This window comes from Heteronotia binoei, chromosome 1, assembly GCF_032191835.1.
Source record: "Heteronotia binoei isolate CCM8104 ecotype False Entrance Well chromosome 1, APGP_CSIRO_Hbin_v1, whole genome shotgun sequence".
Taxonomy (NCBI): domain Eukaryota; kingdom Metazoa; phylum Chordata; class Lepidosauria; order Squamata; family Gekkonidae; genus Heteronotia; species Heteronotia binoei.
The window spans coordinates 250,983,938-250,997,237 of NC_083223.1; the positions used below are offsets into that span (position 1 = coordinate 250,983,938).

The window sequence follows — 13,300 nt, forward strand, 5'->3', positions numbered from 1 at the left end:
CTCTGGGGACCAGTGGAAGGGTTCTTTGGGGCGGAGTAGTTGAGTCAGGGGTGTGGTCAGGGATGCGTAGGCCGGGATGAATTGCCGATAGTAGTTGGCAAAACCGAGGAACCGCTGCAGGTCTTTGCGATTCTGAGGAGCCTGCCAGGTCAGGACCGCTTCTACTTTTTTCGGGTCCATGAGGATCCCCTGCGGTGACACGATGTGCCCAAGGAACTCGACGGAGCGCAGGTCGAAGTCGCACTTCTCCAGCTTGGCGTAGAGACCATGGGCTCGTAGGCGCTGCAGGACCTGGCGGACGTGCTCGGCGTGCTGGGCAGGATTGCGGGAGTAAATTAGGATGTCATCCAGGTATATGATCGCGAAGCGGTCGAGCAGGTCCCGGAATATGTCATTCATGAACCTCTGGAAGACAGCGGGGGCATTGGTCAGTCCGAAGGGCATTACCAGGTGCTCGTACTGCCCGTATCGGGTCCCAAACGCGGTCTTCCATTCGTCTCCGGGCCGTATGCGCACCAAATTGTACGCTCCACGGAGGTCCAGCTTGGTGTAGATTTGGGCCCCCTTTAGGCGATCCAAGAGTTCAGGGATCAGTGGTAGAGGGTACCGGTCGCGGATGGTGATCTTGTTCAGGGCCCGGTAGTCATTGCACAGCCGGAGCTCCCCACTTTTCTTCTTCACGAAGAGCACTGGAGCAGATAGGGGAGAGGTTGAGGGTCGGATGAATCCGCGTTTCAGGTTCTTGTCCAGGAAGTCTCGCAGAGCTGCCAACTCCGGCTCCGACATTGGGTACAGACGCCCCACCGGGAGTGGTGCCCCAGGTACCAAATCAATGGCACAGTCGTAGGGCCGGTGAGGGGGAAGCTGATCAGCTCCTGTCTCTTCGAAGACATCAGCAAAGTCCACATACTTCTGAGGGAGCTGAGGACCACCACTCGGGATGCCAGCTGCTAGAGTGGTGGGAGGAGTCAGATGGGGGCATGGGTCTCGGAAGCGTAGTTCCTGCTGGGCCCAGTCCACGATGGGGTTGTGCAGCTTCAGCCAGGAAAGGCCTAGAATCAGCGGGAAGCGAGGCATGCGGGCGACATCAAACCGCAGCTGTTCTTGGTGCTGCTGGACGTGGAAGGTGATGGGACAGGTCTCCTGGGTGACGGGGCCAGAACGGAGGAGGCGCCCGTCAATAGCCTCCACCAGCGACGGAATCCCTTTTGTCTGCACAGGGATCTGGTGCTGCTTCACAAAGGCGGCATCTATAAAACAGTGGGCCGCTCCCGAGTCCAGCATGGCATACACGAACAGCCAGCGTTCGTCAGGCAGACGGAGTTTGACTGGTAGCAGGAATGGCCCTGGGGTATCAGCCCGCTGTTCGGAGGACCCAGCTAGTCGCCCCAGGCTGGGGGGTCCACTTACGCCTGGGGCTGCCCTTTTGGCGGCGGTGGCAGCGAAGGTCCAGGTATCCGATGCTTAGCAGGGCAGCCAGAGGCATAGTGGCCTGCCGTGCCGCAGTAGAGGCACAGATTCTGCGTGCGGCGTCTGGTCTTTTCCTCTGGGGTCAGGCGGGGTCGAGCAGCTCCAAGCTGCATAGGCTCATCCTTGGTGCTGGTACTAGCTGGGGACGGGCGAGGAGCCAGGTAGCACGGCGCAGGGAGCTGGCGCCCTCTGGTCTTGGCTTGGCGGCGACTTTCCAGGCGGCCATCGATGCGGAGGCAGAGGGTGATAAGTTCTTGGAGCGTGGGTGGCTGCTCCACCCTGGCCAGTTCATCCAGGACCTCCTCTGCCAACCCCTCAGTAAACTGGTCCATCTGGGCAGCCTCATTCCACGCCAAGTCCTGGGTCAGGAGCTTGAATTCAGTGGCATATTGAGCCACCGAGGAGTTGCCTTGTTTCAGTGCCCTGATCTTCCGGTTGGCTGTGGCTGCTTGGACTGGGTTTGAGAAAGCAGCAGACAGGTGGGCCTCAAACCCCGGGTAATCAGTCAGTAGGGGAGAGGACGCGACCAGTAAGGGTGTGGCCCATTTGGCCGCCTGCCCCTTTAACAGACTGATGACGAAACACACCTTGGTTTTGTCATTGAGGAAGTCCCGTGCTCTCAGTTCAAAGTACAGCCGACACTGTGCTAGGAAGGCAGGAAATTCTTCCACGGCACCCCCAAATCTGTCAGGTGGGGGAACTGGGCACTTGGCTGGAGCACTGGCCGCAGGTTGTTGCTGCAAGTGCACTACTGCCTGTGTTAGCTGCTGTACCTGGGCTTGGAGCGCAGCCAGTAGTTCTGTGGTTTCACTTGCTTCAGCATCCATCCTGTGGAGTGGGTGTTTGTCGGTGGAAGCAATCTGTCACGGCTGGGGCCGGGTCAGGCAAAGTCCAGAGGCAGTCCGAGGTCTGTAGCCAGTAAGCAGGAGGGTCCGAGGCGCCAAATCCGAATCACTGTAGAAGTATTGCAGGTCTGAGGTCCAGAAGCCGAGGTCAGGGAGTCCAGAAGTCCAAAGCCAAAGTCAGGGAGTCAGGAACCAAAGTCAAGCCGGAGTGGATGCTAGAATGTCAGGGAGATGACTAGTTGCTTCCACAAAGCTTCCTCCCAAAGCCCACAGCTATATAGCCCTCTGCTGGCTGTTGCCCGTTTGGGCTAATTGCTGGCTCAGGGAGGCAGCCAGGATCCTGTTACCACTCAAGCATCCTTGCTCTTAGAAGGGCCAGAATCCTCTCAGAACTCAGGGCTCAGGGAGCGTCTTGCTTGTGAGCGTGCCGCCCTCCTCCGATCCCTGAGGTCCTGCCGGAGGCGGTCACGCACACGAGCCACCCGAGAGGGCGAGGCAGGGGGGCTGGGATCTTCTCCAGCAGGAGGCAGGGGCACTGGTGCAGGTGGCAGGGGCACAGTTTCCTCATCAGACTCAACTTCCTCTGAAGGGTCCCCAGCACCCATGACAGGAACAGAGCAAAAAAAGGTACTAAAAACCCTCCTTATAGACCTCCTAGAAAGGGTAAAACTGACTTAGAAGAATCTGATCATTCTGACTTGGAAACTTCTCTGTTAGAGGAAATGGCGGCGAGAGGGAGTAACTTTCCCCAAAGTGAACAGACTGAGATACTGCATGCCCTAATGGAGATAAAGAATGAAATTAAGAATGATATAAGGTCTCTTAGGGGAGAGGTTGGAGAATTAACAAGGGAACTTGGACTTCTCAAACAGTCAGTCGGACCAATTAATAAGAAATTGGATGAACTCACTGCAGCATTGAAAACAACTGATAAGAAAGCTGAAGCTGCATATCAGATGGCAAAAAAGACAGCAGAGGATTTGAAAGACTTTAGATTTTGAGTCTTGAGCCAAAAACAAGATCATACTTCAGGAGTTAAAACTGAGAGAAAGAAAGGCCAAGCTTCGTGGAATATCTGTAAATTTTGGGAAGACGGAAAACCTTACTACAGCTTTAAATAGATGGCTGAGTCAGATTCTTCTCACAGAAGGAGAAGCAGAGTCTCCCCAAGAGATTGTTACCTCTGCCTTCCGATTAAACATTTCCAAAAAGGCTCCTGACAATGTTTCCCCAGACATTGTTGTTGAATTAAACAACTGCAGATGAAGAATAAACTTTTTAAAATTGCCAGGGAAAAACAGGGACTGTGCCTTGAAGACACAATCGTTTTTTTATTTCCGGATATCCCAACTGAAATCATTAACACAAGGAAGAGACTGGGAGACGCAACAAAGATTCTATGTGATAAAGGAATTTAGCATAGATGGTTACCGCTAGGCCACCTAGTGGTCAATATGGAAAATCAAACTTTTACTGCATATAATGAGGCATCTGGCAAGGAACTAATTGACAGTGTAATGAAACAAAAGTCTGGAAGAGTTTGAACCGAGAAATTATGTTTTCTTGAGGAGGAGAGTAATTAATAGAAGTATATGTATATAGTTAGTAGATATGATAAATGGGAATGGAAAATAGAATTGAATTGTTAAAGCCAATGGATTAGCAAGGAGGTGGTGGGTGTGCCCCCCCAGACCTCCAACTGTAGAGATTTTCTGCAGCACCCAGTTCTGGAGGTAACCCTGTCCAGGTTTCTTTTGCAGGTATGTGAGAAGATAGCTTAAGTTTTAAAAATTAAGTGTGATAAGATGGAAGTTCGTGAAGAAGTAAAGAAGTGTTGGAAACAAAAGAAAGAATATAATTATGATTAGAATAAGAATAAGAATTAGGAAAAGTGGTATGGGGATCGGGTGAAATCGGGTAAAGAAAGGAACTAAGATAAAGAGGCAGAAGTTTATTTATTTGTTATTAGTATTCAGTTTAATTTGCAGAAGACAACAAACGAAAAACGAAAAGTATTTATATGAGATGTATAAATGTATAAATCTGTTGATATATGTATGCTTAATAAAATATTAATTTTTAAAAAATTCAATAAATGTTCTTGCTTACCTCAAGCTGGCTTAACTCACTATATAATAAAAACCTTCCAGGTTGGCAACCATCACTACATCCTGTAGACTGATCAAAGCCACCAAGTAATACACCGTCTTACAATTTGCAAAAATTACAAGAGTTGATTACAATTTGCATATATTACAAGAGTCGTGTACAATACAAATTAAACAATACAATAAAGGTCAGCGGTGCTGAGACCTTTTAAAGTGACAGAAACCCCAAAGGGGCCAAAAAACCACGTCTCCAAATGAATAAATATAAGTCCAAACTTGGAAATAGTCCAACTGGAATTCACAAAGTGGGTGTTCCTGAGGAATGTTCCTTAGGAGCACCCACTTTGTGAATTCCAGTTGGAACATTTCCAAGTTAGGACTTATATTTTTTCATTTGGAGACGTGGTTTTTTGGCAGCTTTGGGGTTTCTATCACTTTAAAAGGTCTCAGCACCGCTGACCTTTATCATTATTGTATTGTTGAATTTGTGTTGTACACAACTCTTGTAATATATATTTTTGCAAACTGAAAGACAGTGTATTACTTGGTGGCTTTGATCAGTATACTAATTACAGCAAGTGCCCTTCAAGCAGCATCACTACATCCTGTGGCAGGGAGTTCCACAGTTCAATTACTAGTGAGCGAAAGAAGTACTTCTATTTTTGTCTGTCCCAAACCTCCCACCCTTCCAATATTTTCTCTAATTCTCTCCCCGCTCCCTCACTGAGTGAAACAGTTCACATCCTGAACAGAATATAACTTGTAATCTTAAAATGGGCAATGGGCAGTGCAAGACCCTGTGTGGCTCAAGGTCACTGTTGAGTGGGGCTTCCTGTGTCAATGAGTGGCACAGCTTAGAGGGAACACTGCCCTTCACTATGCTTTTGTACAGCACTTTTGTGTGCTGCTGGCACTAGAGAAGTTTGCGTATATTTGCAGAAGTCTGCAACTGCGTGCATCTTTTGACGGGTAAGTTCATGCCTCTCTCTTCCCCTACAGCTGCTTTCAGAGAGATCTGCCCTGCGGGAAAAGGCTACCACATCCTGACTTCACATCAGACTCTGACCATCCAAGGGGAGAGTGAATTCACGCTCCAGATTCACCCAGAAGGCACCACTGACTTGCAGCAGCAGCAGCCCCGTGTAGAGCTTCCCACCTATCCTCCTGGTGGGAGTGATTCACAGGAGCCAGGTCAGTGGGGAGAGAGGGATTAATAACAGGAAGAGGAAAAGCCTATGATACAGAGAGGCCCTGGCTCAGTGGTGGAGTATCTGCTTTGCATGCAGAAGGTCTCAGGTTCAATCCCCGGCATCTCCAGTTATGAAGGGCTCAGGAAATAATTGATGTTAACGATCCCTACTGGAGAACTTGGAGAGGTGCTGCCAGTCAGAGCAGGCAATACGGACCTTGATAGACCTGTGGTCTGACTCCGTGTAAGGCGGTTTTGAGAATTCCCAAGGCTCCAGGTCAAGGAATCCCAGGAAGCACCATGTCACGCAAACCTCTGCACTTCTTTAGAAACAATGTGCATGCTAAGCCCTGAAGTGTGCAGGCAGTGTATACATTAACCTATTTTGCATATCCTTCTTGTTTGGTGTAGTTTATTCTGCTTCTGCTAATGAGAGGGATGGGCAAGAAAGTATGCAGCATGCGGTACCCTACATTGCTCTCTCAACTACCACCACTCTTATTCAGCCCTTGCGCCCCCCAGTTCTGAGATTTCAGCAAAGCAGAAATGCCCTGCATGCAGTTGCATTCATAAGGGCTAGAATATTGCTTTTTGAAAAATAAATCAGGGAGACAACTTCTGGACTAAATGTTATGCTTGGCTGGACACATGACTTGCTTGCAGCATGGGCCAGGGCTGTAACCAGCGGGGGCGGGGGGCAGGGGGAGGGACAGGGGCAGTGCCTCCTATAGGACCTGCAGCACCCCAACTTAGTCTTCCACAATCTTCCCTTTCGGTGCTGCAGATTCTATAGGGGGCACAGCTTCTGTGCCACTGGCCCCTCCTCGCTGCCTATGGCACTGGCATGGGCTCTGATTGTGGTATTTAGCACATGTGCTATGATTCTGCATGCATACAGAAGTAGTTCAGGAGGGGCAAAGAAAACCAATTTCCTGAGAACCTGAGCAGATTTCCAAAAGAGAGAGCAAGGTTCTAGCCTTTGGGCCGGTGAAGATAAGCCAGAGAGGTTGTAGGCAAGGTCTGCAGAAGTTTCTGAAGGCTAGAAAGTGTGGTTTCAGGCAGCATCCTGTATTGCAGCTTTTGATCCTTCTCCAGGATTAGCAAAACCAGATGTAATCAGGCAAAATAGTGGGGTTATTTTAACTTGCAAAATAGGTTGTTATCCAAAATGAAATCACACACATTATGCATGTTCCAGAATTTCATTTTTTGGTCTATTGCTCTGGCACAGAATTAAAGTTTTTTGTACCCCATAACCAGGGCTTGTTTTTCTGGGGGAACGCGATGAAATAGAGTTCCGGAACCTTTTTGTGGAGACAAAGTTCTCAAAAACTGTTTAAAAGTTCATGAGGCACACCCATGTGTTTCTCCTTCATTTCCCTGTAGAGAGTTCTGGCACCTCAAAAAGCCCTGCCTGTAACTCTGCTATTTGGTGACTTGAGGAAGAGGATTATCCATCTTCTCCCTCTGCTCTTTTAGTGATGGTATTTTCTTCCTCTGTCCTTTGTGGAGCCAGGGCCGGCCCTAGACTATCTGGCAACCTAGGCAAGACTAAGTTCTGGCGCCCCCCTCCAAACTGATAACCAATTTTCAAAAATATTTATTTATTTATTTATTTATTTACTTATTTATTTATTTATTTATATTTCGACTTATATCTCGCCCTTCCCACCGAAGTGGCTCAGGGCGGCTCACATGTAAACTTACATAAGTTTAGCTTAAAAACAATTTCATAGTAACAGTTAAAAGTTTAGCTTAAAAACAATTTCATAGTAACAGTTAAAACAATAAATTAATAAAACATAGAACATAAAAACCAGCGGTCTGTCAAATGCAAAAATAGATGGATTGTGGGAAAAATGAAAAGCACAAAACTTGAAATTGCTCCTTGACTTGGATAGCCCAGATCACTGAGTCATGTGGGGGGTGCCCAGTTTGGTGGATTGGTTAAGTGCATGGACTCTTATCTGGGAGAACCAGGTTTGATTCCCCACTCCTCCACTTGAAATGACCTTGGGCCAACCATAGTTCCGCATAGCTGTCATTGAAAGGGCAGCTTTTGTGAGAGTGCTCTCAGCCCCACGAACCACACAGGGTGTCTGTTGTGGGGGAGGAAGGTAAAGGATATTGTAAGCTTCTCTGAGACTCTGAGATTCAAAGTGAAGGGTGGGGTATAAATCCAATATCTTCATCTTCTTCTTCAATTCGTGCCCCAGAAGGCCAGCACCCTAGGCAGTCACCAAGTTCGCCTAGTGTCAGGGCCAGCCCTGTGCGGAGTTCAACTAACAGGTGTTTCAATAGCCATTTCACAAGTTATTTCATTGCAGATGTTTACAAGTGTGTCCCATTTGGGAAACCGTAGTCTGTTGCTGGGCAGACTTAACCCCTTTCTATACTGAAAAAAAAGCAGAGTAAGAAGAGCAAAGAAAGATGAGAAGAGAAGGTAGTGCAGGGGCTGGAAGAGGGACAGCAAAATAAAACCTGCTTAAGAATCATGCTTTGTGTTGTGGGGAATTTTGGTCTTGCACTGAATCTGGCCATGCCTTGTCTGAGATCAGGAAAGAGGCTTTCCAGAAGCCCAGGTGGTGCAAGATGATGCAATTAGGGTTGCCAGCCTCCAGGTTGAACTTGGAGATCTCACGTATTTACAACTGATCTGCAGCTGGCAGAGATCAGTTTCCCTGGAGAAAATGGCTACTTTGAAGGGTGGACTCTATGGCACTGTACCATGCTGAAGCCCTCCCCTCTCCAAACCCCACCCTCTCCCAGATCCACCCCCAAAGTCTCCAGGTATTCTTCAACACAGACCTGGCAACCTGATGCAAAATGGTGTCGCCTTTTGTTTTGCTTTCTCTCATAGCATATATCTTGGTTCACTGGCACAAGTCACATGGAATTCTTTGTTTGCTAGGCAACTCTTAGGGGCATTTTTTGCTCCATTGGGAAGATGCATGTACACCGTGGGCTATACTTGTAGCTCCCTGAAAGGGCAAATAATGATCCCTGGGGCCATTCCTATCTGAATTGGACCTTTGCGGAGCTTGGGAATTAATTCCCAACAGCTACTATCTAACTGATGTGAATGAGATCTGGGTCAAGGGAACCCAGGCCCAGCTGTTTTGACCCTAGGGTTGCCAACTCCAAATTGGGAAATTCCTGGAGATTTCAGGAGGGGAGGGACCTTAGCAGGGTTTTATGTTATTGAATCCACACTCCAAAGTAGCCATTTTCTCCAGGGCAACGGGCAGCCCAATCCAGACATACGTGGCGGGCAGGCGCTCAGGTGTGGGTAGATCTACAGTGCTGCTCATTGTCTTCCACAGGGGAGACGGTACGCCACGCTGGGAGAGGGAAGAGGGACCCGACAAGCAAGAGAGAACTTGTCGCCATGGTGATTTCGCCCAGGCACACGCCATTGGCCCGCTGCCGAGGCAGGGGTGGGAGGCAGCCGAGGCAGCTACGCGGCGGGCAGCATGGCGGCTCATAGCTCAATCCCCGCCCCCAAGAACCAAGTCTGCCCACCCTCCCAGGCACTCCCTCCGAGAGGCCACCGACGCGGGGCGGGGGGGGCGGGGTTGCCCCAAGATTGTGCAGCATATGCCAAGTGGGAGAGACAACAGAGGGCACAGCTCAGGCTTTATTTTTCTGGAACAGAGTGCGGCAGGTTCCCTGGTGTGTGCTGGATAGTCTCTCCATGGGCGGTGCTCCGCTCCGAGTGGTGGGCAGAAGCAGCTGAGGGAGTGGGGGGGGCAGTGGAGCAGCACACACAAAACGGAGACATAGATCAAGAGCACCTGCAGGGGCGGTGGCTGGAATAGTGGGCTGCGTTTCAGCTGGGCGCTCTCTTAAAGGGACAGTCTCTGACCCACCTCCCCACAACGGGGCAGCTGCCTTCCAGGGGTTGGGAATGCGGCAGAGGGCAGACCAAGGGTAGGGAGCAGGCAGCAGCACAGGGGAGCGGGGTACAGATGCCCCCTGCCTGAGTCCACTGCCTGGTTCACGTGCCAGAGACGCTCGCACACCAAGCGATTGAGAGCGAAGAGAGGGGGAGGGGGGGCAGTGGAATGTACCTAGCCATGGGCGACAGTCCTCGCATGCAGAGCTTCTGAGAGTCCGGAACCTATGGAGACCTGGAAACAAGAGCAGTTAGCCCCAGGAGAGAGATCTCTCTCTCTCTCCCTCACAAGGCAAAGATACGGTCAAAGCAACCGCAAGGTGCAAAACCCGTCACCAGTGTGCCTGCCTGTCCCTCACTCTAAGTCTGTATGGCTGGGAGCTCGCTGGCATATCTTTCCGCCATGCGCTCCTTTCCCTAACAACTGAGTTGTGCGAGGCCAGAGTGGAAGTATTTCTAGGAGCCAGTTTAGTGTAGTGGTTAAGTGCGGACTCTTATCTGGGAGAACCGGATTTGATTCCCCACTCCTCCACTTGCACCTGCTAGCATGGCCTTGGGTTAGCCATAGCTCTGGCAGAGGTTGTCCTTGAAAGGGCAGCTGCTGTGAGAGCCCTCTCCAGCCCCACCCACCTCACAGGGTGTCTGTTGTGGGGGAGGAAGGTAAAGGAGATTGTGAGCTGCTCTGAGACTCTTCGGAGTGGAGGGCGGGATATAAATCCAATATCTTCTTCTTCTTCTTCTTCTAGGAGGAGGGAGATTGCGATTGGGTGATGGGGAGGGGGCTCGTCAGCCCGAGGAGCGAGGGGATTGGCAAGGCAATCACGCCACTCCCTAAGGGGTTTCTGAGCTTTCACAGCGGCAATGGTGACCTTTGTTTTTGGTTTCAACGAGTGCCTATGGGGCATGCCGCCATTTTTGCGGGCATAAAGTTGTGCTTCTTGGGGGGGGGGGGGCGTGTCAGGGGCCAAACTGCTCAGGAAGCTGCCTAAGCCTGGCCACACCCCAAACTCCACCCCCTCCTCTGCCTGAATGCCGCACTCTGCCTCACTTCCACCCATGCTTGGGTGCAGCCCTCAGGCACCACTGCCTTCGGGCGGGGCGCCGCTCACGCGGCCCCCTGCCCATGTACCTTCCCTCTGCACTGGCGGTGCCGGTCATACGTCGGCACAAACCCTTCCTGCGCCTACGTAGCGGCTCGTCTGCTTCCAAAAGACTTTCCGCCCCCCCCCCCCCCCGGTCTCTATAGTTTGGAGACCAGTTGTAATTCTGGGAGATCTCCTGGCCCCACCTGGAGGTTGGCAGCTCTACATGACTTCCAGGGTGTTTGTGTGATATGGTGTCCTGGCTGGATCTGTGAAGGCTGATCCTGCCTTTGGACAATGTGTAGGGTGAGACACCCTCTAGGACTCTGTGCCATGCCTCAGTTCTGAGCATAATGTGATATAAGACTACATGCATTATAGCAGACAAGGTTTACAGCCGGAACACTTATTCTTCCCCTTTAAAACTTGCCTCTTTCTTCTGCGTGGGGGACTTTGGCCCAACAGGACCAGGCCTCTAGATTGGTTTCCAGGCAAGAGGAGGAAGTAGACGAGGGACCGTATGGATCTTGAGGTTGCAACCTGGTAGGACAACCCTGCAGAGTAAAACATCCAGACTAGAGTAGCCTGCTCTGAAGAGAGATGTGCTGCCTTATGCTGAGTTAGCTCTTTGGTCTGTCAAGGTTAATATAGTCTACTCTGACTGGCAGTAGCTTTCTAAGGTCTCAGGTGGAAATCTTTCACATCACACGCTACCTGATCATTTGAACAGGAGATTCTGGGGGTTGAACACTGGACCTTACATATGTAAGATGGATGCTCTACCACTCTGCCATCAGTGTTCGAGTGGATATGGATGGAGGTCACCAAAGAGTCATCAATAAAACCAGGGCTTTTTTTCCCTGGGGGAATGTGGCAGAACAGAGTCCTGGAACCTCTTTGGAAACAAAATGCTCAAAAAATTTTTAAAAGTTCATGAGGGGCACATGTGTGTTTTGTCTTCATTTCCCTCTTGAGAGTTTCAGCACCTCTTTTTCCAGAAAAAATGCCCTGAGTAAAACCCTACCCAACTACATACCCTGTAGTTTCACAGGGAGTTTATTAACATGTCCATTAACATGTTTTCAGAAACTCTAACTTTCTCCTTTCCTTCTTGGTTTGTGTCTTTCAGTGGTAACTCTTGCTGTGGTAAGTGCTGGACGAGATGAGGAGGAGACAATCTGTAGTAATATGAGGTAGAAATCAAGTTAATGGCTTATGAAAGAAAAATCACAGAAAATGATTGCTTGTCTATTTGTGAACCTTCCAGACCAGAGATTTACCCAGAGGTGGTTTCAGCATTTTGGAGATTGAAGCTAGGGCAGAAATTTGATAAGGCGGGATTTGGGTGCCATTAAAGGATGGCAGGGTGGAAAAAGAGACACATCTGCTGAACATGGGTCCAGTTTCCCCAAAAGTCATACAAAATGGGAGTTGAACGAGAAAACTGTTCTTCCTCATTTGGGAGGCTGTCTCAAGAGAATGGCCTTCCTCAACTGGGCCCCCTTGCTGATTAGTGGGAAAGTGGAGATGCCGTGTGAATTTTTCTGGCTTGGCACCAAAATGTCTTGGGTGGGTCTTGACAGGGCCTACCGCATGGAAAGTGTTCCCCCTGTCACTGGGAGGGAACTGGAGAGATGATGCTTCAGGCTAGCAATATACCAATCCACCCCATTTCCAGTTACCAGCTTATGTGACAACCTCAGAGGAGCAGCGAGTGGAGCACATCCCCGTCAACATTCCCATCCTCACCCCCCGTTATCCTGGTGAGTGATCAAGAACTGGGAATGGTGGTGAGGGCCATGGGGGCTGGATATGCCCCTATACTGCCTGGGATGGGGGGAGGTGTTTGGGAACAGACAGGGCCAGATTCTCAGGTGGTGTCTCCAATTTGTCTGACAGAGGTGCTTGCTAAACCCACCATGGCTGTGGTGGTGAAGTACGAGGAGGAAGATAGGAACAGGAGCACCATGGATGTGGCTCCCACTCAGGTGACAGGTAAGGGTTAGGTCAGTGTCATCCCACAGCCTCTTTCCGGGGCCAGCAGTGGTCATCCCATATATGCCTCTCTCAGGCCTTTGAAGTGGGGCTTTCAAGTGGCAGAGATATCCCAACACCACCACCATGGGTAGGCCTAAACAATCAACTGGACATGGGAGTTTATTTTATTTATATCCTGCCCTCCCTGCCAAAGCAGGCTCAGGGCTGCTCACGATTTATGATAATAAAACAACAACAGTATAAAAACCTTAGACTAAAATGACACTTAGGTGCTATTTCAGTACAATAATAAATAGGTGGCATTCATGTAATCTTAACAAGCACCAGCCATGTCTACTGGTCTCTATGGTAACATAGCAGATTAGATGTAACCATTTTGTCGGATTCCATAGTTAACAGTCAAATGCCAGGTGGAATAGCGTGGTCGTACAGGCCTTGCAGAACTGAGTAAAGTCCCGCAAGGCTCTGACGTCTTTGAAGCCTATTCTGATGGGGCTTGCTCTTCCATCTGACTCTTGTCTTTGTGCCTTGAGTGTGTTTGTTTTCCTGTCTCTCTCTGTCTTACTTGTCAGACAGTAGAAAAGAGCAAGAGTCCAGTAGCACCTTAAAGACTAAGGTATCTGAATGCAGGTGTCTGAAGAAGTGAGCAGTGACTTACGAAAGATTATCCCCTACCACAAATTTTGTTAGTCTTTAATGGCGTGACCGGACTT

At 49.7% G+C, this 13,300-nt stretch overlaps 1 protein-coding gene across 1 annotated transcript in view; it reads left to right on the forward strand.

Moving 5' to 3' along the window:
* Positions 1–13,300, forward strand: part of LTBP3 (latent transforming growth factor beta binding protein 3) — a 70,031-nt gene that overhangs the window by 39,235 nt on the left and 17,496 nt on the right. Inside the window, exons 8-11 of the mRNA XM_060252398.1 lie at positions 5,423–5,614; positions 11,719–11,735; positions 12,268–12,352; positions 12,489–12,584. Of these exons, the coding sequence (XP_060108381.1) occupies positions 5,423–5,614; positions 11,719–11,735; positions 12,268–12,352; positions 12,489–12,584 (390 nt within the window). The remainder of the gene's footprint in view (positions 1–5,422; positions 5,615–11,718; positions 11,736–12,267; positions 12,353–12,488; positions 12,585–13,300) is intronic.